The 24999-nt window shown below is 38.3% G+C and overlaps 1 protein-coding gene across 2 annotated transcripts; it reads left to right on the forward strand.

Annotated features, from left to right (window-relative positions):
• The first annotated feature begins 258 nt into the window (after positions 1-258).
• On the forward strand, positions 259-23989 carry GATA3 (GATA binding protein 3). Of its 2 annotated transcripts, none has more exons than XM_003771407.3 (5): positions 259-760; positions 3614-4150; positions 9766-9911; positions 14982-15107; positions 21269-23989. In XM_003771407.3, the coding sequence occupies exons 1-5, from the start codon at positions 520-522 to the stop codon at positions 21551-21553; spliced, it is 1335 nt and encodes a 444-aa protein (XP_003771455.1). In that variant the 5' UTR covers positions 259-519; the 3' UTR covers positions 21554-23989. The 2 variants fall into 2 exon arrangements, with proteins under 2 accessions (XP_003771455.1, XP_012406327.1); XM_012550873.2 differs by having other exon boundaries at positions 9769-9911.
• The last annotated feature ends 1010 nt before the right edge of the window (positions 23990-24999 follow it).

The following is a 24999-nucleotide window of genomic DNA, read 5'->3' on the forward strand; positions in this document are numbered from 1 at the left end:
CTGTTCTATGTATGTGCCCGTGTGTGTGCATGCTTGTGATCTGTCTGTATGGGAGGTGTTGCCAATTCATAAAACTCAGGCGCTAAAGTACTTAAGGGCTCATCCAGTTTTCTCCCTTTCTTTCCATTGCAGGTGACTCGAAGAGAGACTCATCTTGGAAGAGCTGAGGAAAATCCGTGGAGAATTTTATTTCTAAAAATTTAAATCATCACCATAAAAATTCCTTCCTTCCCCTTTCCCCCATTTATTTGGAATTTATTATTTTTCCCTTTCTCCCTTCTCTGAAACAATTCCAAAAGACAAAAACCAATTCCCTTCCTCTTCTTTTCCATTCTCCCTATTCCCCACAACTTCCTCGCTGAAACACAAGACAAATCCCCCACCACCGACAAGAGCAACTGAAAAAAAAAACCCACCACCACCCACCCCCAAATTCAGCCCCTAACTAAAATCCGAACACCTCCAAAATTTTGAGCTGTCTTTCCGGGGAAGACCGTGCGCAAGAGCGTGATTGAGGAGATGGAGGTGACTACGGACCAACCTCGCTGGGTCAGTCACCATCACCCGGCAGTTCTGAATGGCCAGCATCCAGACACTCATCACCCGGGGCTCAGCCACTCTTACATGGACCCCTCACAGTACCCTCTGCCAGAGGAAGTGGATGTACTTTTTAACATCGACGGACAAGGCAACCACGTCCCGTCTTACTACGGAAACTCTGTAAGGGCCACCGTTCAGAGATATCCTCCGACCCATCATGGTGAGTACGTTTGATCTCTTTCTTTTCTCTTTTCCTTCCTTGGGCCCAAATTTCTAGACACCCCAGCCTATCCTCCCTACCTCTCCTAAGCTTTGATGAAGAGACAGTTTCACATGAAGGAAGCGTAGGAACGTTGGAGGGGTTGGGGAGAAGGATAAGTAAATTTGATTTCCTTTGCTCCTTCTGGTTAGGGGCTAAATAGAATCTTCAGAACAGAAAGGGCAAAGGCCATCTATTTTGTAAAAAAACAAAACAAAACAAAAAAAACTTTACCTGAGTGGTGTGAATAACAGTAAAAGGGCTAATGATTTGCCCTCTGATCCAACGATGTAGGCTTTGCAATGAGTGGTCCTTTGATCCAAAGGTGTAGGTTCTACTAGGAATACACAATAGGGGTCTAGCAAGCCCTCTACCTGGCCAGAGTTGATTTTCTTCAGGCTGAGTTCTAGATTTGGGCATCTTGGAAACTCAGAGTAGAGGAAGGGGCAGGGATTTAGGGGGACCACCTAGTTTGCCTCAGCTAGGCTGTGACACCCCCAACTGTGAATGTCTCCGTAGCTGAGGATCCCAGACAGCTTGTATTTCAAGCATGGGTGAGAACTGAAAGAGAGGGAACTATCTAAGAGAACTTTTTTCTGGCACTTTTATATTTTGGAAATTCTTTCTGAGTAGGGGCAACTGATTTGTGGAAGCATCTCTGTATTTGCAACTTCAGGCAAACTTTCAGCAGTCCAAGAAATTTATTTATTATGTATGACTCTTCTGGCCTTTGCCTAAAAGGCAGAATATTCAGATCCCTGCAGCTTTCTTGATTCCTTGGTATTAGGGAAATATAATTCATATTTGTAGACTGGAAAGCAAGCAAGACATTTTATAGAAAGACTGAATATTACTTTTAAGGATTCAAGGTTTCTTAGATTCCCGGCTCCATGGAATTTTCCTGACAACTTTGCTTCAGAATTCTTGGGAATCGCTTTCACTCTCAATCTTTCTTTGAAGATATACTTTCCTAATTCCCTCTTTAAGGCCTACTATTATTCACTGAAGTCCCTTTAAAGATTAAGAATTAAATTTCCATTTTTTTTTAATTTAGGGAAAAATTCAAGTTGCTACACTGTTTTTTCTTCCTCTGAGAAGTTTAGAAGTATATTTAAAAAAAAACAACCTGGACATAACAGTCTCTAAATAAAAACTCTAAGATTTTAAAACAAATCGATTTCTGTAAAAGAAAGAAGCAAAACGGAGACAGACCAAAACATGGGGTTTCTATGCCAAGAATGGTTCCCCACCTTCTACCCCCAGATTCCTTCTATATATTGTTGACAGAGTTCCTCAGTACCAGACTTCTGGGGTCTGCAGTTACCAGATTTTAAAACAATTGTTTCTGCCGATGGGGCGCTCTTTGCCCTTACTCAGTGCATATCAGCAGTTAAGTGGAAATACAATCGATGCAGACTTAATGTTATTTACTATACTACTTCCTGGATAATAATGAATCTTGACCCTTTATGTTCAAAGAACTCCCTTTCCACATCCCCTCCCCTTCCTCTCTCTGATTTTAGTTTCAGTATTGTTTTTAATGGTTATTAGAATAGTAAACATTAATGTGAATGTTGGATTAAAAGATTAATAGATGTGTCGATCGATGTAGGTACAATTCTAATGTGTACATTTCACTTTGAGTTCAGCTATATCTAACTCAGGTTTATGTGTATTTAAAGTGAGATATGTGTTACCCCAAAGTCATCCTAGGTGATAAATATCTAATACTTATTCCAAGTTACAATTCAGTCTTTGTTTTGAGAGTCCATCTGGGGCTCATTTTATTTTCATCTGACCTGTCTTGGAAGGGGGAGCAAAGCAGAGAGCCTGCTATCCCCAGCTTACCTCCTCGGACACTTTCTCTGATAGAACATTTTAAAGCTTTTAGCAAAAGACATCCAAGTCCTTTTGGAAGTAGCCAGGTTGCCATCAGCAAGTATGGCATTCAGCTAGCCAAGAAATAACCCTCAAATTTCCCCTATCCTATTTCCAAAACCATTTTTTCCCCTTCCTGTTTCTACAGTTCTCAGCCAGGGGCTTATATACAGGCAGAGTGAGGTGTGATTGTGATGTTAAAGAATTTAAATGTACTGAAAATACTTCCATTTTAAAATGGAAGAAAGGAAGGGGGGAAAGGGAGGGAGGGAAGAAAGAAGGAAAGAAGGAAGGAAGGAAGGAAGGAAGGAAGGAAAGAAGGAAGGAAGAAAGGAAGGAAGGAAGGAAGGAAGGAAGGAAGGAAGGAAGGAAGGAAGGAAGGAGGTAAAGAGAAGGAAGGACTTGGAGGGAAATTCTTGTCCCTATGTAACTTGGTTGTTTCCAGTACTCATACCTGATCAATCATGGGATCAGAGTGGTATAAGAAGATATTAAAGAATCTGGGATTAGCGGAGAAATCTATTAAAAAGAAACAAACTAGATTTTAGGGAAAAGATAAGAGGGGATGTGATTTAGGAAGGACTTTAGGACACATTAAGTAAAGTATGAGACCCTGTCTATCCACGAAATTATAGGCCCAAATGTCCACGAATAAAGACTAGGAAACAGCAGCAAGGATCTCTTTCACCTTTTCTAAAGAAATCTTGGGTCGGGATCCACCCCCTAGGTACCATTCAAAACGTGGAAGGAAATCCCACCTTGCTTTCACACTTGTTAGCATAGATTGTGCCGCTCTTTGTAGAGAGGTGGAGGAAGTTTCAGAGCAGCCCTGATATGTTTGAGTCCTTCACTATATTGCAGCAGTGTGATTTCAATCCCGCTTCTCTTTTTTGCCCTTTTTTTCTTCATCTGTCCCCCCATTCCCCTTCACTGCAGGGAGTCAAGTTTGCCGCCCTCCTCTTCTTCACGGATCCCTGCCCTGGCTGGACGGTGGCAAGGCCCTGGGGAGTCACCACAGTGCTTCGCCCTGGAACCTCAGTCCCTTTTCCAAGACCTCCATCCACCACGGCTCCCCGGGACCCCTCTCGGTCTACCCGCCGGCTTCATCTTCTTCACTGTCCGGCGGTCACTCTAGCCCACATCTCTTCACCTTCCCACCCACCCCTCCTAAGGATGTTTCCCCGGACCCGTCCCTTTCCACACCAGGCTCAGCCGGTTCAGCTCGGCAGGATGAGAAGGAGTGCATTAAATACCAGGTGTCCCTTCCTGACACCATGAAGCTGGAGTCATCTCACTCTCGGAGCAGCATGGCTACACTTGGGGGAGCCTCCTCATCTGCCCATCATCCCATCACCACTTATCCTCCCTACGTCCCCGAATATAGCCCTGGACTCTTCCCTCCCAGTACCCTGCTGGGAGGATCGCCCACAGGGTTCGGATGTAAGTCGAGGCCAAAAGCAAGATCCAGCACAGGTAGGATCTGTCTTGGTCTCTGCCGGACCTCTTTTTCCCCCCTCTTTTCTCTCCTCTGCCCTGGAACCTAATCTTCGTGTCTTTCCCTTTAGATTAGGGAAGTGATTAGAGGGCTCACTACCTTGCATGGGAAAAACAGCAGAGGGTTTGGTTTTTTTTTTAAACTCTTCTAAGTATTACTGCTTTAGTCTCTCTTTCTTCCAAACCAGGGACTACTTTTGAAACATGTCCGATCTTATCCCTCTGGTCTTTAAAATCTAAGAGAAAAACTGATTCAGTGTAAGGCCTTTGCAATTAAAGAGTAGATGGGAAAAGAAGAAATCTAAAGCCGAAATAATACTCCTGTTCTTCAAAAACCAGAATTTTTGTATGCTGAAAATGACATTTAATCACTTTCCAAGCTGAAATGGGAGTCCAAAAGAAAAATCTTTAATGTCTAATATAAAAATTAAAACTCCTGAATGTAAAACTCGAATTACCCTGTAATACCGGGTACTATCTGTTTAGTTTGGTTTCCTGACTTCATCCCAGTTTAAAAAAAGATAGATTGAGTCTATAGCAGGAGAGTCTTAACTCTTGGGGGGGGGGCAGGGAGGAAGACCCTAATGAAAATAATAAATTCATAAAATAGGAGGAAAAACCTTGCCTGATAGGGCTCCATGTGAGAATAAAGGAGGAATGACCAGGATAGCAAGGGGAAGACAATATTGAATTTGAAATCAAAAGCTATATCTTATTATTAATTTCTTACACTCTTTCTGTGCCTTCTTTCTCCCTGTCCTCTCAATTTAGTAAGAGGGAAAATGCCTTAAGTTTGACATGCAAGTCTTAAAGAATAGAAAAGAACATAGAAAGATTTTTCAGGTGTGATCTTCTCTCATACATTTTCTCATTCACACAAATCAAGTCTAAGGCGAAAATAGGGCATATTTATTTTATTGGTGCAGCCACCTGATTGAACCAAAGCCAAATTATAAAAAGTAAAAATAAACAATTGAATTAGGAATTTTGCCTCAAAGTAATAAAATAAAAGCCTCACCAATTTTGTCTCCCATCAGAGCAATTTGAGTCAGAGAGAATTCTGGAGAAAGGTTTTTCAAGTTCTATTTATTGATTGATTTTTGTGAAGTGTGTGATATTGCCTTTAGATTCTGCTGTTTAAGGCTAGATTCTTCTTCAGAAAAGCCTACATTTCTTGACTTTGCAACCTGAGTGGGTTCTCTGTAAAAAAAGAAAAAGTGAAATCCCACTGCCTTGTGTGGGTGAGAAGAGCAGCCTCAAACCAGAGTTTCCAAGGCCTCTGGTGGTTTTCCTCCCCCTACTGTGTAGGTAGGGGCTTGGGAGCCCAGGAACCATGAGATCAGTTTTCAGGGCTTTTTCCAGGGTGACATTTACTCCGACTGTCTGAGCAGGACTGTCTCTATTTAGTTGATATGTTTTAGCTAATCCAATTATTTTCAGACTGCTGCACGCGACAGTTGCATTGTTTATCCCGCGCCAGGAACTTTAATAGAGTCCGGATGCGGTTAGGCTGACAAAAAAACTCAGACCTGCATGTTCTGTACATGAAAGTAGATGAGAGGGAGAAAAGGGAGGGAGGGTAGATGGAGACAGACAAAAAGCAAGAGAAAGGAGGGGAGAGACAGAGAGACAGAAAAGAGAGAGAGAGAGAGAGAGAGAGAGAGAGAGAGAGAGAGAGAGAGAGACCTATTGTGCTTTGGAAAAGGGCTATTTTTGAGGTCAGGTTGTTGGGAGGGGAGGGAGCTTATTAGAAGAAATTTTAATTTGGGATACTAGAAATCGTGAGGAAGAGGAGCTAAGTTTGTGAGCTGATTTTTAATGATAGCAAGGTTCTTGTATTTTAGGGAGTGATATAGAAGTCCTCACTCTAGAGGGAAGAAGGAGAGATAGATAATTGTAGGTAGTGCCCCAGCCTACCTTGGTGGTGGTGGTGGTGGTGATGGTCGTGGTGGTGGTTGGAGGAAAAGACTGGGGAGAGAAACATTTCCAAAAAACACCCTTTTTCTTCCTGATCTCTTCTCCCTAGTTTTGTTCCCCACCCCCACCTCATTTTTGTGTATGCCTGTCTAAGGACTATCTGATTATGTAGAAAAGAAGGCTGTGGTTAACATAAACCAAAACTAGGAACACCTACTTTTTTTTTTTTTTTTTTGGTATCCTGGTTCAATTTCAACCTGATTTTTTTTACTCCTTACTCCCTCCCCCTTTCTCCCATTTCCACATCACAACTCCCCCTTTTCTCCCTCCCCCCCAATAACAACCCTGGGCATGTGGGTGTTAGGGGACAATGTTGGAGAGAAAGGTTGTTTCAAAAGGACGATTTGGTGGAAAGGAAGGTCCTCTGAGGCAAGTGGGAAGGGAATTCATGCAGCTTTAGTGTTGCTGTTATTATCATTAAAAAATATCACCATAAAGTCAATTTGATTACTAAATGAAGAGAAGAGAAAGAGGGGCTGAAGCATTTTGGAAGAACGGTTGAAGTTGTGGTTAGAGTGGCTATGGCTTTTTTTTTTTTTTTTTTTTTTTTTTTTTTAACGCCTGGGTGTTTGTGCTCAAATACACCTTTAAGGGGAAAAAGAACTAAACCCTTTTGTATAGGGTCATTTCTAGTATCCCTCTCCCTGGGCAAAGCAGCCTGCGGTTCCCTCCATCTCCAACCCCACCCCCATCCCAGCTCTATTTCCAGTCCTCTCTGATTTTGGTTTGATGGCCGCTGGCTCCCGAACAACCAAACCAAGAAGCAAGTGGTGTTTGAAACTGGCTGTTGAATGTCAAGAGGCCTCACAGCTCTGTGGTTCTGACACCTAAAGGGAGGTGTCATTGTGAGCTGCTCACCCAAAGCACAGGAAAAAAGAAACAGAGAAAGAGGGAAAAAGAGAGAGAGAGAGAGAATGCCAGAGAGTCTCATCATCTATTAAAAAAAAAAAAAAGTTGATAACTTGCAAGAAGCCACAGACTTGAAATAAGCAACAGCAACCAGAAAAACCCCAACACACCCTGTACCCCTAATGAATTAAGAATGAATTGCCCGCTAGTGCCTAGACCCAGGCTTAATGTGGTACAAGTAATCAGCTGCTCCCCTGATTTAACACTCAGCAGTTCCCCCTGAAAAGGAAGCTGTCATCTTTCCTTTTCCGGGAAAATAAAGTAAAACAGACAAAACCTGTCAGAGATTCCTTTCACGGAACCATTCTGCCTGGTAAACTTGGATTTTCAGAGATCACAGACTCCTATTGGGGCTGAGTTGGGGGTGGGCTCAAACTTGAAGACGTGAGGAGGTGATAGGCTAGACTTAGCCTTTTACTTCCTATCACAGGACCAGAAATTAAGTGGGTCTTTGCAACAATCATCTCCTTGACCACTACTTTAGTGAGTTAAATTGTAGAGAGATTGTCTGCAGAGACAGATACTTGTATCGGGTCTTTTCTGTGCCAGAAGACTTAATGGTCCAGGGACAGACCACAAGAAAAAGCCAAAGGGATCTAGGTTGTGTTGTAGGCTCAGGAAGGTCCCTTGCCTCTCAGGGGACTATTGGGGTAGCTCCAGGACTCATTGTACTCTAACTCTTTCCATTCCTCCTTTTTTTTTTTTTTCTTTATACAAATCTATTTTTTCCATTCCTTTTAGATAGGACCCAAAATAAAATGCCTAACTCAAACATTCTTTAGAAACTTTAGGATATAACATCCAAAGGGGGAACTCCTCACAACTCCCACCCACTCACCCAAAGACTTGCTGAGTGTAGAATTTTAGATATAGAAAGAAGCTTAGAAATGAAGTCTTCAACAAACTCAGCTACCTCCTACAGTCCAATCCCTCTTAAACCAGTCAATGCAAAAAAGTATAAACACAAGCAAACAACACAACAGTTAACAATAAAATCCTTTTAAGCTGATTAAAAAAGGACAAATGGTTTTTAGTTTTCTATACGTTTGTCCCTTCCCCCATCAGTTTGGAACTGGAATTGAAAGTGAATGAAATAGAAACCCTCACAGGTACATTCTCCCTTTTTCCCCAGGTTCGGACTGTGCTCTTTCCAAAGAGCAGAAGCCAAATCATCTTTTCTCCTCTTTCAGGGATCCAGTTTTCCTAAATTTTCCTTTAGCTTCTACTTCATACTTTCCTGATGTACTTTTTTCTTCAATTTGTTTATTTCTTTCTTGAAACAAAACCTTTTGACCCTCGGAGGTTCTCCCTACTTCCCTTTCTTCCAAATAATTCAAGTTTAATCATCTTGACCTTTGAAGACACTTGGGATCACTGATGATTAATCCTCAAGTCCTATAAGGGAATTGGCTGCCAGGGTCAGATATCCAAAGGGAACAAGAAGAACCCAGGGCAAGGATAGGAATAGGGTCAGAGAGGTCAACAAGAAGGGGTGAGAGAAATGGGCAGGAAAATTCACCAAAGTCACCAAGAGAGCAAAGTGCTAGAGTCACTCTAGTAAAAATAATTTAAAAGGTCATGTTGCAACTTAGCTAGAAAGAAATTGCTCTACAAACTCTCCTATTACACCGGTCTCCATGTTCTTGTCTCTCTTCTGGGCTCTCATTCGGTCAACAATGAAAACATGGCTTTGCTTGGCTTAGTTTTCCACAAACAACAACAACAAAGAAGTCTTTGCCCCTTTAGCCTACTACAATTAACCAGTTACTCCTATGGCCCTTCTTCCCCTTCAGCAGTTTGCTCTGACAACAATTTTTCTGGTTTTCATCTCCTTCCTTTTGGATTTCTCTCTTAGCATTCCCTTTTTCTCATGAGTTTTCTTTTTCTTCTTCATTAACTCCATTTTGAAACTTCTCTGTCCCCCTTAATCAAAATTTGTCTTTTTCCTATTTGATTTTGAGTTAAAGTCCAGCTATTTCTGAGTCCAGTTAAATAAAAACCAGTGAAAATCTTAACACTGGAATGTCTATAGATAAATAATATTACTAGGGATGGGATAGTCTCTTAATTTACTGACCCCTATCCAATGGAATTTACAATTTAGTTGGAATATGAATCTAAAGGTCTATTTAATTTCTCTCAACTACTCCAACTGATCAATCAATAGATAAATCTATTATCCATTTATCTATGCATCCATCTTTATATTTTCTCTTAATATGTGCTGTCTAATCAATATGTAGAAACATTTACACTAATCTGAAAACAAGAAATGAAAATAGGTCATCCCGTTTTCTCTTCCTTTTATTTTGAGACATTGCAGCTAAGTTTTTAAATTTTCCTTGGATTTAATATTTTCTCAGAGAAATAGTTTAAGTTTGAAATCAGCTTTGCTCTTTGTAGAGACTCAATTTTTCCCCATCAAGTTCCTTAACACCTTCCTCTCCCCCCCAAAGAGGGCAAAATTTTGTTACTTTTTTAGCCATATGTAAGTTTGAGAAGTATTTGTACGTGTGAGTGAAATAGGAGTTATACAAGGAAGGAACAGATAATCAATATTTTCAACAAGAATTGGGGGAAATTCCCTCCGTAAGAGGGGGAAAAAAACCCTTCCTTTTTTCCAATTTTCCCTTTACAGCCCACACCCTAGTTTACTCAGCCTTCATGTGTGTTTTCCATAAGTGACTTATATGTAATCTTGTTTCCAGAAGGCAGGGAGTGTGTAAACTGCGGGGCAACCTCAACCCCATTGTGGAGGAGAGATGGTACTGGTCACTACCTGTGTAATGCGTGTGGACTCTACCACAAAATGAATGGACAGAACCGACCCCTCATTAAACCCAAGCGAAGGCTGGTAAGTTCTTGAGAAGCACTGATCCAATCACTAACCTTTCTGTGTTTTTAATTTCCTCCCTTCAGGAAAGGGGAGGTTTTTTTTTTTTTTCCAGGAAATTGGCAGGACAACCCCAAATCATGTCAGATTGTTCAGGAGAAGGGTTTCTCCGTCTTTTTGTTTTTTTTCTCTTTAGATCCCCACATCAGATTTATTAAGAATGTGTCTGACAGGATACTAAATTTGGGTCTGTGCCTTATTAGGAGGATTGCTTTTACACCACCAAACTGGTTGATTTTAAAATATACTAGAAACTCAATATTATGCTTTTCCCCACTGGGAAGAATTCTTTATAAGGTGTATTTCTTCCAAAGAGGGTTTCGTTACTGAAAGAATAGCAAGTAGAATAATTTTGAGTTAGAAATCCCAAAGATAATACTTAATCATAGTCATAAATGTAATGAATTCAAAGTCAATTTGTCTGTTAGTTGGATTGTAAGTAAATAATCAACGGGTTATCAAAACCGAAATGGTCTCTTTCTTCCTCTTTGGAACTAAGAATTGAAGATTCTTCACTGGAGAAATTCCTCTGAGAGAAATTTTATTACTTCCCCCCGAACTTTCATGACTAGGAAAAGTGGAGAAATTTAAAGGATCATTAATATGTTGGTTCTTCTTCTGTTTTAACTTCTTGCCCATTAGGAATATTACAGAAAGTAGACCTGTGCCAATATCCTTCCCACCCCTAATTAATAATAGTTTTCATTTCTATGTTCTGTTTAGATTTATAAAATCCTTTCCTATAAAAAGACAGAGGATTATGTAGGTTGAGTAATTTGTCCAGAGTCACCATTTGTAAGTGTTGAAACTGAGACACATGACCCAGAAAAATATCTCAGGGATGTTTGTTTGTAGTGCTGACTGAATCTAAAGACAAAATTGATTAGATCCATATAGGAAAGATAAAGATGGCTTAGCAAATGATAAACTTTAGCCACAGAAAAATAGATAGACGAGGGACCATTTTTTTTTTTTTTATGGGTGTAGTGATGATGACATTCAATGAACACTGAAGACTCAAAAAGGGAGGAGGAGGAGGAATTTCCCCTTGTAGAGCAATAGATGAATTAGCATCCACCAAAATCTAAGGGAAAAATGGTTTCAGTAATGTTTTTTAAAGAAGTAGTTGCACTTCCCATCAACCAACACCTTTCACATCCTCTCTAGAAGAAGGAAAAACTTTCTAGGGATGGAAGTGCTCACAAGGCTTTGATTGTTTGGCAAGTCATAGATCTCCATGCTTTTTTCTCTTTTCTGTCAGTCTTCTCTTCAACTCTTTCAACCCCCCACATACAGGTTTGTTGTTTTTTTTCCTTTCTCTTATGTGCAAAGCTAACTTCCTAGGAAAAAGCTGCCGGATATCTGAGCACTGGAGATAACTCATAAACAACAGCTCTGCTTCCCCAACTCAAACATTAAGATGTTAGAACGGATCAAAACTAGAAGGACTTGAAAAAAGCAGCTGGAGGTGTTAGCTTAAAATGAGGGTGATCACACCATAGAAGAATGTTTTGAATCACCCAAAACCTGGTCTTGGTTTAAAAAAAACCCTCTTGTCCTAAAATGTTTTAATGCCCTTAAGGTGCAGAAAGTAAGAAAAAAGGAAGAAAACATTGTGTGTGTGTGCATGCATGTGTGCTGGTGCACACGGGTGCATGTATGTAACTATAGGGGGATTTCGTATACACACATACAGGGGCTACCTGCAAATGATATGTTTTTTCTTGACTTATTGTCTGTACCAACTGCAGATAGGGAAGACACTTTTTTTTTTTTTTTTTTTTTTTTTTTTTTAACCATTATGCCTTGACTCAGCTTTCCCAAGAAAGCACAGGAACTCTGAGTAATAAATGATTTTCATTTTAAAGTTCAGTTGTTATTGCATTTTCATCTGTCATTCATTTCTTAATCATCCTTTCTGGAGAAATGTATACCTTTAGTTCCTTAGAAATGAAATATACTTGAAATCTATTCAGATTTTACTTATCTTTCAGTGACATTTTAACTGCTAGAGTTATGGAACCTCTGTTTTCTTCTCTTCCATAAAGCTCTTTCCTCCAACTCTATAGTGTCCTTAGCTTACTATTTTCTCTTCCTGCCTCAGATAATTTGAGATTTGGAGAAATATACGTGAGTTTATAATAGAGCATTTCTGAAAGATATGTATCTACCATTAAATAAACTAATACAGGACATATAAATAATCTCTTAAGGGAGAAAAGTAGTGTTTTTTTTTCCCCTTCTTAATGCCATCAGGGTTTTCAGAATTTCTTATAACCAGAAAGTAGTTGAACTACTTGCAATATTATTGCAGTTTGCCTCCTGTCAATAGGCTGAAGAATATGGCTTTTGAAAGAGATTCTACATAAATAGTGTAAAGCCTGCAAGACAGAAGACATTTTTGCAGTCTGTTTGAATTCATGCCATTATTCACATTAGCCTTGGTTTGGGTTTGAAGTTTGTTTTATTTTGTGTTTGTTGCTTTGAGCTGGCTTTATGCATATGTAAAATATAATACTTATATTCCTATGATAAAATATAGTAAAACTTTTGTGGTTTTTTTGAGGTAGCTCTATATATCTGTAAAATAAAATATTTATATCCATACCATAATAACAAAACTTTTGGGTTTTTTGAACTAGCATTATATTTTTACAAAATATAATACTTACATCCATATAAGAGTATATAATATATGGTGGTTTGGGAAAAGTAATAACATCTGAGAATCATTTTTAAAATAATCAAGTTTATTGATATTGATAAATACTGATTATTTAAAATAATCAAGGGAAGTTTATAGTAATTATGAAAAATAATACTTTTGATTTGTTTAGTAGCTTTCGTTTTAAGAATGTATATATGAAATGATTTCTTGGGAATTTCACTGTTAACTGTGGTCCTTTATGAGGTGACAGTTTTAAAAGACTTCAAGTTATGTAGAATTAGGTATTAGTGCTGTTGGATGTGATAAATAGTCCACAAGTTGGTTAGCAATAGATCACCAAGGTTCCTCAGGGATGGTATTTTTTAAACTTAATTTCTAAATCAGTATTGTCTAGAGAGCAAAATCACATTTCTAAAAATTGTGTGATTGATATTTGGGAATTAAGGAATTTAGTGAGTCTGAAACATTATTGTTACTGATTTATCAATTTTGAGGAGGCAATTTCATATGCTTGGTTTAATTTTTCTCCTAGTGTAATATTAAACAGAGCCAATCTAACTTCACTTTCTGGTTATTATATCGTATTTGATTTTCCTGAAACACAAGCTACTTGATTAATGGTTATGTTCCATGTCTTTTCCCTGCCTTTTTTTTTTTTTTTTTTTTTTTTTTTTTAGGAGAAAGGTGGTAGCATCTTTAAGTGAGAGGGAGACATTGAATATATAATAGATTTTTTTTTCAAGTGTATAGTTTAGTTTCTCCCCCCCCCACAATTTCTTTTAAAGATGCAGAAAGTGATGAAAATTGTAAAGAAATAAAATTTTGCCACAGAGAGAAAATAATAATTTTCCAGTACTATTAAGGAGTTAGAAATGAAAAATAAAGCAGATAAATAGTTTTAGGAACTTAAAAAATGGTTGAAATAATGGTTGCTGTTCAGTCATATTTTTCAGCCATGTCCACCTCTTCATGACCCCATTTGGGGATTTTTTTTGACAAAGATACCAGAGTAGTTTGTCATTTCCTTCTCCAGCTAATTTTATTGATTTGGAAACTGAGGCATACAGGCTCTAAATGTTTAGGGCCAAATTTGAACTCAGAAAAATGAGACTTCCTGACTCTAGATCCAGCACTCTATCCTTTTAAAGAAAGATAAATGTAATGACATAATCAGGAAGTCCAGGAAAGGTAACAAGCATTTATTAAACTCCTACTATGTGCCAAGCATTGTGCTTCAATGCATTACAGATATCTCATTTGATACAGACAAATAGATAACATGGGCATTGCCTCTGATACTTTACCACTCTGTGGAGTAGGGGATGGTTCGATTGGTTTACTTAATGTTTTGGCACGATTAAGCGTATGTCAAGGTGTTTGGGAATGGGGGGAGGGCTGAGGAGGAAGGAGAAAAGGGAAGAAATATGGGAAGAAGGGGAGGAAGAGGAAAAAAAATCAGATTATTTGGCTGACGAAGATCTAATGTTTTAATTGAGTAACAAATTTCCTTGTTTTTAGTTTGTGTCGTTGGCTTGAAGCAATTGAGGTATGAGAGAGTTGGTTGTTTTTCCTGAGTAGCAAGGAATAAAGTTTGGAAGCATAGGCTGCATGATATACCTCTTTCAACAGTGATCTCAAAATATTCTGAATTTTAACTGACAAGTTATTGAAGGATAAACTACTTTCATCCAAATACATCCGATATTCTTTCATATATTATTTGCATCTTGTATTTTGTTTGTTTGTTTTGGGTAATTGTGTCCTTTTGTTACTTGGACTTTTTCCATTTCTGTTCCTTTATTTTGTATATCCCAAGTTTGATGGAATTGTGGCTTTAGGTTTCTCTCATTGTCACTGTTCCCATTTGCTTAGTAGCATTTGTTTATATTGATTTTAACTGGAAACTCTGCCGTGAAAGCAGCTCTTTAGGCCGGGACCCAAGAAGTGGAACTACTAGCCTGGGGGGGATGTGAAACTTCATGCTGTGGCCTGTAGGCCTCAAAAAAGTAATTTCCCAGTGTGTTCTGGGGGTGTCTGGAGGGAGAGTGGCTATCCTCCAAGTGTTAAGGATAGCTTTTTATTTCCCCTGTAAGGTTACTCCTTCAATCCCCAGCCCCCACTCACTTACCTCAGACCAAATATGAGGTTAAAGTTAAAATAGTCAGACCCATGTATTCTAATATGTATGAATTAGCTCTGCTTAGGTTTGTCTAAGCCGATTTTGGGGATCATCACTTTCATGTGGGCTACTTGCTAGTTTTGATTTCAATGACGATTTCTTTCTTCCTTTCTTTTTTTTTTCAAAGTCTTAACGTATTTTTACCTCTTTTCTCTCCTTTCTCTACCCACTCCCTCCACCCCAGTCTGCAGCCAGAAGAGCTGGTACGTCCTGTGCAAACTGTCAGACCACCACTACAACTCTGTGGAGGAGAAATGCCAATGGAGATCCCGTGTGTAACGCCTGTGGACTCTACTACAAGCTACACAATGTAAGTGTAAATGTAGCTTCAAAGAATCTACTAGGGCAGCCGTGATTCTACACTTAAAGCTTTCTTGCTTCTTTTCTGACTTCCCAGTTAATGGAACTGACTTTATTTGGGCAAGTATTGGCCCCAGGTCACTGTTTAATTATAATTAATGTCCAAAGAAGGGCAGTCACTAGGTTATGATTTTTGAGGTCGTAGCAACTCATGAATATCATCTACTGGGGGTGGAGGGGCCATGAACTGCATCAGTAGGCGTTCTCATGTGAATGACATCATAGATATTTCAAATATTTAAAAATATAATGAATGTACCAGGAGTCACTTTGGAGCATTCCTGTTTTTACTAATTTTTTTTTAAGATCCTTGTATTAGTAGCAATATAGTTTAGCCATATAAGTGCTAAGTTGAGAGAGATTTAAACACACAGAACAACATTATCCGCTTAACCTGATTTGGAAAACACAACATGCAATGTTGAAATGTGATATGGCTAAGTATTCCTGGTTTGGTTTTACAAGAAAAAAAAATTTAGAAAACAAAAAAGAAGTCAGCAATTATATTTTTGATATTTCCTTGTTTTTCCTTTTTTTTCCTTTTCTGTTTCTTTTTTTCTTTCCTTCTCTCTCTCTCTCTCTCTCTCTCTCTCTCTCTCTCTCTCTTCCTTCCTTCCTTCCTTCCTTCCCCCCCCCCCCCCCCCCCTTCCTCCAAAGAGAGGAAAAGAGAAGTAGAATTATAATGTATGGCTTCAATCTCTAAAGCCAAGAGGAAAGGTTATATGACTGAGGAGTGAAGGGGGCTAGTGGTGGGAAGGTGTTAGAAAAAGACATGGCTAACTATTTGCTTCATATTTTCAATGGAGTCCATCTATGAGATCTGAAATGAAATGTCTTAGAAATTTCATTTATGTTTTTGTTCTAACTAGCTTGCACATGCATAGAAACCCTGAGGAAGGCAGCAAAAGAAAGACTCAAGTGCTTTCTCAAATCTTATTGACAGAAGAATCACTAATAATAATATTCACAATACTCATAATTTCCACTTTTTTTTTTCTTCCGGGGGATAGCTGTGTTTATTTTCATTTTTATTATTGGCTTCTCCTATATTTCCCACTGTTTTTCCCTTCTTCTTTTTTAAAATCTATTTCCATTTTTTTTCCCTCAGGGCCATGACCTTTACTTTAGTGCCATGGACCACCTTAGTAAAGTAAATCTTTTAAAAAACCAAGCTTTGGAATGAAGACATTTTAGTCTCTCTCATCCCTCCCCCTCAAGATTCTTGACCACTCTGACCTTGTCTAAATCTGGTGGGAAGGAAAGGAAAGACAATTTTTTTTTTTTTTTTGCCCAAGGGCTCTTCTGGCAAAATCTCCACCTCAACCAAGAAAACTTGGGATTTGGAGAGGAAAGTCCTTCTCCTTAGTTTTTTCCTGCAAAATATCTTGGGTTCTTCTGACATTGTTCAAGGATAATGAAAACACCCCAGCCTTCATGGACCTTCCCTCTGCCGAAAGAACTACTCTCCATTTAGGAAGGAATTTTTAAGTATTTTCAGATTCTTTTTGTAAAACCTGTGATTTTTGCTCTCTTCATATGGTTCCCATTTGTTATTGTACTCAAGTGTAAATGGGTGCTCATTTTTAAGCAATTTAGAAGAAGGCCCCCCTTTTTTTTAACTTGAGGGGAATTCTGTTGCCCATTGAGTGGAGAGAGAGCTAAAGATGCGTGCTTAATTTCTGGGAGGTTCAATGTAGATAGATTTATTGCTATCTTTATTATTGATACCACTGGTAAGAGCTCCCTTCTTCAGGGTTTGGCAGAGTGGGGATGAGCATTTATGTTGAGGATTTCCATGGAATAAAAAGAGAAAAGTGAGAAAGGAGGAGAGGCAAAGGCACGATTAGTAGTGACTTTAGTTTTCTGTGGGAGAGGTAGACGTCCTTGTAAAGACTTCTGGAGAAGGTCTCTACCCTCTCAGTTCTCTCAGTTGTTTCACAATTTGCCAGTGGACCAATCCCTGCCTAATAGAAGCAAGGAGATGAAGAAATGCAGAATATTCTGTGAGGAATGCTCAGCCCATTCCTTTGGTATTTGCCCAGGGCAGCATTTCCTAAACTGATTTGGCTGTGAGACATTTTTGGGCTTGTAATAAATTGATGGAACCCTTAAATGCTCTTCTATGGAATCTGGGGTTATAGAATGCCCCTGGGATAAAAAAGAACCTAGGAAAAATTTTTAACAAAAGAAAGGAAATTAAGCTTGCTTTCATATTGAAAAATTCTAAGTATAGTGTTTTATTTACATATATTATTTCAGACTTAATATTTCAAATGAGAAGGGATTAATAAAATCAAATTGTTCTCTTGGCACTTCTGTTCACATCATACAGATTGCCAGTTTCATGGAATTCAGTTGGGGGAAATGCTGCCCTGAGGGTAAGGCTTTAGGGAGCCCCATTTGATGAATCTATGATATCATCTTGGGCTGTCTTGGTAATTCTAGGCCCTGCCGGAGTGGTTTCCAGGTTTTTTTTCTCCTTCAGAATTATTCAGAGGACAAAAATATGTATCTCTGGGTATATGCACACATACTTTCAGTCTGCCATATATATAATGCCAATTAAAAGAAAAATCTTTCAAAAACAATTGTCAGATTTTAATTGACACTCCTCGACAAATCAGGAATCCAGGGTATTGGGTATAAGATGGGCACTTCTATCTCAGACAGAAAAGTAGATTTCATTTTGCTCTTGTTCCCTGTTTGACTCAGAGATGTCACTTCTCAATTGTTATATGATCTGGCTCTCTACCAATTTGGACTCAAAGCTTGCTTGTCTAAAGTTAGTAGGATCAGGACCAATAGGAGATGTACAAGAAAACTATCTCCTTTTTTTTTTTTTTTTTTTTTTTTTTTTAAGTTATTTGATTTTCTCAAAGGTAGCTCAGAAAGGTGGGAAAACTAAAAGTTCCATTTGGGTTCCAGCTCTGGTCTGAGCAAATCACTAAAATATTCAGACTTAACAGAAAGCTTGGATTAGATGTTCACTAAGTTTTTTTTTTTTTTTTTTTTGCTGGAGTCTGATATTTCATTATTATGTAAATATGTTTCTTTCCCATACAGATTGAGATTTAACAGTTATATGAAGTTAACCACACAAATTTCAACTTTCAACAAAGTAACTTTCCTGTAGAATAAATGTAAAAATCATAGCGTCTTAGACTTAGAACTAAAAGGGACCCAGAAGCCATTCAATCTAATTCTCTCATTTTATAGCTGAGAAAACAGAGAAAGATTGTCACAAAGATAAGTAGTAGTAGTAGTAGTAGTAATAGTAATAGTAGTAGGTGACCTTAAAATAGTGCTTTTTGGTTTGAAAAAAGTTGGCCATTTTTGACACTTCCCAGGGAACTTCTCTCTTTATTCCCATTCCATTCTTAACAGAAGAATCCTCTCAATGGGGGAAGTTTAGCCGCTGTGGAATTTATGACTATGACTAGCTTTTTTACTTTGTGTAGTGATAAAAAGAATCCATCCTGAGATAACTGTTGGTATACAAGTTAGCAACTAGAGAAAATAATCAGTTCTCCTTTTCATGGTCTTTGATGTTTCTCCTGCCCATCTAGATACCTGTGAATAGCAGCAATGAGTTTCTTGCTAGTTAGTTATCTAGGTGTTCAGCTACCTGCATATCTACATCACTGGATCAAGGTGACATTGTAGTTAGTTATCTAGGTTTATGTTATCTGGGGATCTTGATATTGTACTTAGATTCTGGCTATGTACTGTTGCTTGAATATCAAGATATCAGCATATGGAGATGTGCCTTTGTAGATTTTACTCTCTGGATATCACTGTACACCTAGTTTCTTACCTAGCTAGAGATGACAATAGATGATAGAAGGAATAGGAGGGAGCTGTCATCTTTGGAGACTTCAGGGTTGACCATGATATAAAAGCTGATGAAAGAGAGCGCATAGATTTAATTTTGGGAATGGCCTTTTTATTTATGCTGCTGCAAGTGTCCTAGCCCTTCCAAAGCAACGAGAAAATGAGCTCTATGTCCTATATCCTGGAGGTCATACCAACTTTTGGATCTAGATTCCTGTTTATTTTTCAAATCTTAACTCCGAGATCCTCTTAGGAATTTTTGTCCTTAATGCTACCAGCTGAAATAGTGCTAGTTCTAGGAACCTGTTTGGTATTTAATGATTATTTTCCTCAGTGTCCATTTTCTAGTTGTAAAAGGAACTGGGGATATCCTTGAGCTTTGGAAGATATCATCTCTTCTGACACAAGAAGCAGAATTGGAAAGGGCAGTTTCTGCCCCAAGGTACATTAGGAAGATTGAGCAGGTTCTTGGGATACCAAAGCTTCAGATTCAAACTTTACCATTAACTCCTTACTCCTTTTCACCTCCTTTTCCTTGGAAATAATACAAAATGGATTGAGCTGCAATTATTAAGTGACTTGCCTAAGTTCAGGCCCTACAGGTTGATGGATATATGCTTGACCATGATTTGTATTCACCTGACCTTGACCAGGTATGGGAAATAACAGTCAAAGAATTATATTTCTCTCCTGGCATTATCTTATATATATATTATATATACAGATATATATATATCTTATATATACATATATGTCATATATACTTATATATCTTATATATACTAAGATATATATATCTTATATATACTTAAATCTCTTTTAAAGAAGAAATGAGATGAGTTCAGAAGAGATGGAAGTCTCTGAGGCTAAAATGTAGCATGCTTCTCAGAGCAGGGTAGTGTGGGGGGAGCAGTAACTGAGGTTTACCTTGCTTTGCTATAGACTTTCAATACCTGCCATGCTTGACCTTTCATCCTTAGTCTGGGATTATTTCGGTATCTAACAAATTGTCTTTTAAGTCATTTATTCTTTACTTATAGATTGTTGTTTGTCCTCAACTTTCAACAAAAAATTCTAAGTATATAAGTATAAGTATCAGGGAGCTGATGCCATGACATGCTAGTGACTTGGATTTAAGTCAGGGAGGGTTATTTAAGGTCACCTGCCCCAGTTTCCCCTCCAGAGCCATCTGGGTCCAGTGGCAAGATATGGATCAGGATGACTAGAGCTGACCCTGTATGTAATGGGAGACCTTGGACTTTTTAAGCTAAGGGCTTCAACTGGTCTGTTTGACTGAGGCTGCACCCATTCAGTGATTAAGGGTAGTTAGCAATTGAGGCAAAGGATCTCCTCTTTTATTTAGTCCAAAAAAAATATAAACAAATGAATAAATAAATAAATCTGCGAGGGGAAGACCCTCAGAATTTCTACCAAAGCAGAAATGATTGCTATTTACATTTAATCTGAGTCTACCAGTTCCCAAACATGGACCAAATGGGGCTTGGCTTAGGTAGATTGATTGATTGTTGACTATTTATTAGGATCAGCAGATCCGAAGACTAGTGGATACAAGGCCAAATTAACAACTTGTAAGGGTTTTAGTTTTAGTGGAGAGTATGAGGGGAGCAATTCCTTTCTAAAAAAAGTCTGTAGAGCTGAAAACAACCTATAAAATGAGGAAAATGTACATGCCAAAGGGACATTTTAGTGTAAGGCTCATTCTGAAAAGGTCAGGACGGAACCAAAAATTGCTTAAGAGTGACTCAATACCAGAGTTTCTGAGATAACTACTCTTTCTTCATCAGTACTTGCCTGGGTCAGCTCAGAGTAAGAATGGATTTATCTTTTGATGTCACAAATTATGATTCTGTTTTGATCATCATATAAGCAAAATGGCATTGGGTGAAATGTCAAAAAGAAGAATTAAGGAAAAAAACTATAGATATGAAGCCATCGTGATTAGGTCCCTAAAATGAGCTCTTTTGGAACCCCGGTTTCTTGAGGAAATTTCCCTAAAATAATACTAACAAAACTGACTGAAAAACTCTACTTCATGTATAATAACTTGTAACTCTTGGTCCCTGAGAATGAGAATGGAATTGTATATCCCCAGAGTTTCCTGAAGAAAGGGGAAGGGTGAGAAGTGGGAAGGAAGGAGGGGAAGAGCATAGCATAGAGAGATCTATAGCACGGTGGTGGTAGTGATGATGTATGAGAGCCTTTGGCCATTTTGGAGCTAGTATGAAAGCAAAAAAATATATATAATTAATCTTTGTTTAGATTAACAGACCCCTGACTATGAAGAAGGAAGGCATCCAGACCAGAAACCGAAAAATGTCTAGCAAATCCAAAAAATGCAAAAAGGTTCACGACAGCCTGGAGGACTTCCCCAAAAGCAGCTCGTTTAATCCGGCCGCCCTCTCCAGACATATGTCTTCTCTCAGTCATATTTCACCTTTTAGCCACTCCAGTCACATGCTGACTACTCCAACACCGATGCACCCACCATCCAGCCTCTCTTTTGGACCTCACCATCCATCCAGCATGGTCACTGCCATGGGTTAGACTTCCTGTTCAATGCTTAAAGGTCTCAAAGTGAGATTTCTCCCCCTCCCCTTTATACTTGCATTTTTGCAGGAGCAGTATCATGAAGCCTAAAAATGATGGAAATATGTTATTTGAAGGCAGAAAGCAAAGTGATGTTTGCCACTTTTTAAAAGGAGCTCACTGTGGTGTCTATGTTCTCAACCACTGAATCTGGATCCCATTTGTGAATAAGCCATTCAGACTCATATTCCCTATTTAACAGGGTCTCTAGTGCTGTGAAAAAAAAATGCTGAACATTGCATATAACTTATATTGTAAGAAATACTGTACATTTGAGGAAGACTTTATTGCATCTGGGTAGCTGTAAGAAGGGCATGAAGGACACCGAGAAATTTAAAGAATATGGGGAGAAAAAAGTGCGGAAGTAAGAAGAAACTAGGTCTAATACCCACATGGACAAACTGCCAGTTGTGTTTTCTTTTACTGGCCACAGTTGTTTGATACATTAAAAAAAAGAAGAAAAACAATAAGTCATAGGCAGATCATTCATTCAAGGCTGTGGGCCTCTGCATAGGAAGAAACACAATCAATTCCAGGCAATCAGTGTTAACATTCCGATATTGCCACGGAGGGTTTTCAGATAGCCATTCTCCAGACCTATATGCATTGTGAACAAGTCCCTGTAATTGTTGTTTGTATGTATAATTCAAAGTACCAAAATAAGAAAAGATGTAGATTTATTTCATCATATTATACAGACTGAATTGTATAAATTTATTTACTGCTAGTGTTAAGAACTGCTTTTTTTGTTTTAATATTTTTTTCCTCTCTCTATTTTTTGGTTGAATAAACTAGATTACATTCAGTTGACCTAAGGTGGTTGTGCTCTAGAGGGTTTATTTTCCATTTTGTTTTTTGTTGATATTTATTAAATAGCTTCCACGGGTACAGCGGCATCTGTCTTTTCACTCACTCCTCTTGCGGCCTGTGCTAATGCGGGTAGCAGTGTATGAGCTACCAACATGCATGTTAGCCACTGAGGCCTTCATTGGCCCAAGTCCTTCTGAGAGCAGCCTGGCTGATTTATTAGATCCCTTTGTGTTCTGTGCTAGTTGTCACTGCCTTAATACAGTCTGTTGGGGAAAAAAAAAAGCTGCAAGTTGTTTTTTTTTTTTTTTTTTAAACCACAAGATAACATGTCATCGAAGCGATGGCCAAGCTCTCATAGAATATGGTAGCTGTAGCTTATTTAAATATATGAAGCTTTTTGAAAAAACTAATGTAAGTTGTATCCACAAGGAGGTAATTTTAACCCTCCACATTCATGATCTATTCCTACGGGGAATTGTTTGGGTGTATGTGGGGGTCTGAGTTTGTCCCAGAAGAGTTTATTTTGTGGCTGAGGCAACTCTCATGGCCACCAAGCTTGAGTTTCCTTGACTTGCCTCCTTTTTTTTCCCTTTTTTTTCCTTTTAAATCCCTGTGGGACCTGGGTAGGCAAAGTTCCCACAGGAGAAAATGGGACCTTTCCCTGTCTAAAACCCACAAGATGAGACTGCTGCAGATGGATTCCTTGTGGTAATGTTCAAGATGTAAATGAACTGGGCTGGCTCTTGGGTTTCATTTCTGTTTTGCTTTTCTACTGTTGAATGGAATAACACCGCAGTGAAGGATTTATTGGAATGTTTGCGAGACATGAAATAAGCATTTTGTAAAGCTGTATATTTCCCTTTTACTCTGTTGACAGAATGTGTAACTATGGTGCACATTGAAAAATCTATGTTAATCACCTCTCTGCTTTCTTAAATATCTTAAACCTAAAACTCAATGTTGAAATAAAGGAGTAGAGAATTGCTGAGATGCAAAAGGAGATCTTATTGGCTCCTAATTAACCATCTACAATGTTGTTTTTGATTACTTTTGAAGCACCAAAGGAATAATCTCACCTTTTGCCATATTAAACTTGGTAAATTTTGTCATAGTCACAATGTCTCAGGACTTGCCACCTCTTTTCTTCATGAGTAGATTTGAGTAAATGCCCTTTCACCTTGAGAACAGGGAGTTCAAATTCTTTACATTCTTTGGGAAAAAAAAACCCAACACAGCAACACCCCAACAACTTTGAGTCTTAAATAATATAGCTGTATTGACGCATTTGACCATATTCCTTCCTCAGAAAAACGTCATTTCATCATTCTGTATATTGTGTTAACATACTAAGGTGTTTCTAGATGATGCAAAGGGTTGGTTTTTATTTTTAATATAAAGATCATGGTGACAATGAGTCAGCTTGTTCTTTAGAATATTATCTTAACATTTTCAGTTTTTCTGTTTTCGATAAAGCACCTCAGAGAGCAATACTAGAGAGGGGTTTAATCCAGAAAAAAGCCAGACTAAGTGCTGTTGACCAATGTATTGCTACAATGTTTCTGAGTAAACTGTATCCCTAATTAATTTTCTGTCTGTCTTGTCTCATTTTTGAAATATCAGTTATATTTATATTCAGGGGAAATAACTGAGAAGCAAAAAGTGTAACCGGGGATGGGTGGTTTATTTATCTATTTTTTTCTTTTAAAGTCCAAACCATAGGGAAAAAACACATGGGGGAATTACTGCATAGTATTAAGATTTCTAAACTCTTTTAATAATGAATTCATATATTCAGGATTTTGACTTTAGCTTATGACCCCTCAGACACATTTTTATGACTGAATAAGAAATGGAGAAATCAATAGACCTTGGCTCTTATTGACATTTTGGATTTTTAAAAATGGTTTTAAGCATTTTGATAATGCTCATATTCCACCTTCAGAAAAGTAGCTAGCAGTTGGATAAACTTGAGGAGAGGAAGTAGGAACTCCCAGAACCTACATCCCCAAATCAATCAACCTCTTGGAAAAGTTCCCAAAGTTTGGATTGGTTTCAGTTTAACGTGCTTCTCATCGTTAGCCTTCATTTTGGCCCGTCTTTCGTGAGCCTGAAACTGAGAACAAGGAGTGCTCTTTAATATCTCGAGGCTTGACAGACCAGAAGGTTTGTGGTGAAACACCTGAATTCTGACATGCCCTGAACAAAACTGTAGATTGTTCATGTTTTCCCCACACCACTGAAATTTCCTTAAAAAGGATTATTTTCAAGATTACACTATTTTACATTTAAATCACTTCAAAGTTTGCAAAGTGAATTACATGTACTATCTCATTTGATCCTTCAAACAGTGAGATAGGTGCTATTCATATCCCATTTTAACAGATGAATAAACTGAGGTTGACTTGCTTAGGATCATGGAACTATTGATTGTCTGAGGAGGGAATTCATCCCAGGTCATTCTTACTCTAAGCCTGCTGTGTTCAGCACCACATTATGCTACTTCCCTAGGACAGAAAAATATCATCTTAAATCCCTCATCCCTTCCATGTTCCACAAAAACAAACAAAAATAAACAACAAACCAAAGTGGTTTTG

Source organism: Sarcophilus harrisii, chromosome 5, assembly GCF_902635505.1.
Source record: "Sarcophilus harrisii chromosome 5, mSarHar1.11, whole genome shotgun sequence".
Lineage (NCBI taxonomy): Eukaryota > Metazoa > Chordata > Mammalia > Dasyuromorphia > Dasyuridae > Sarcophilus > Sarcophilus harrisii.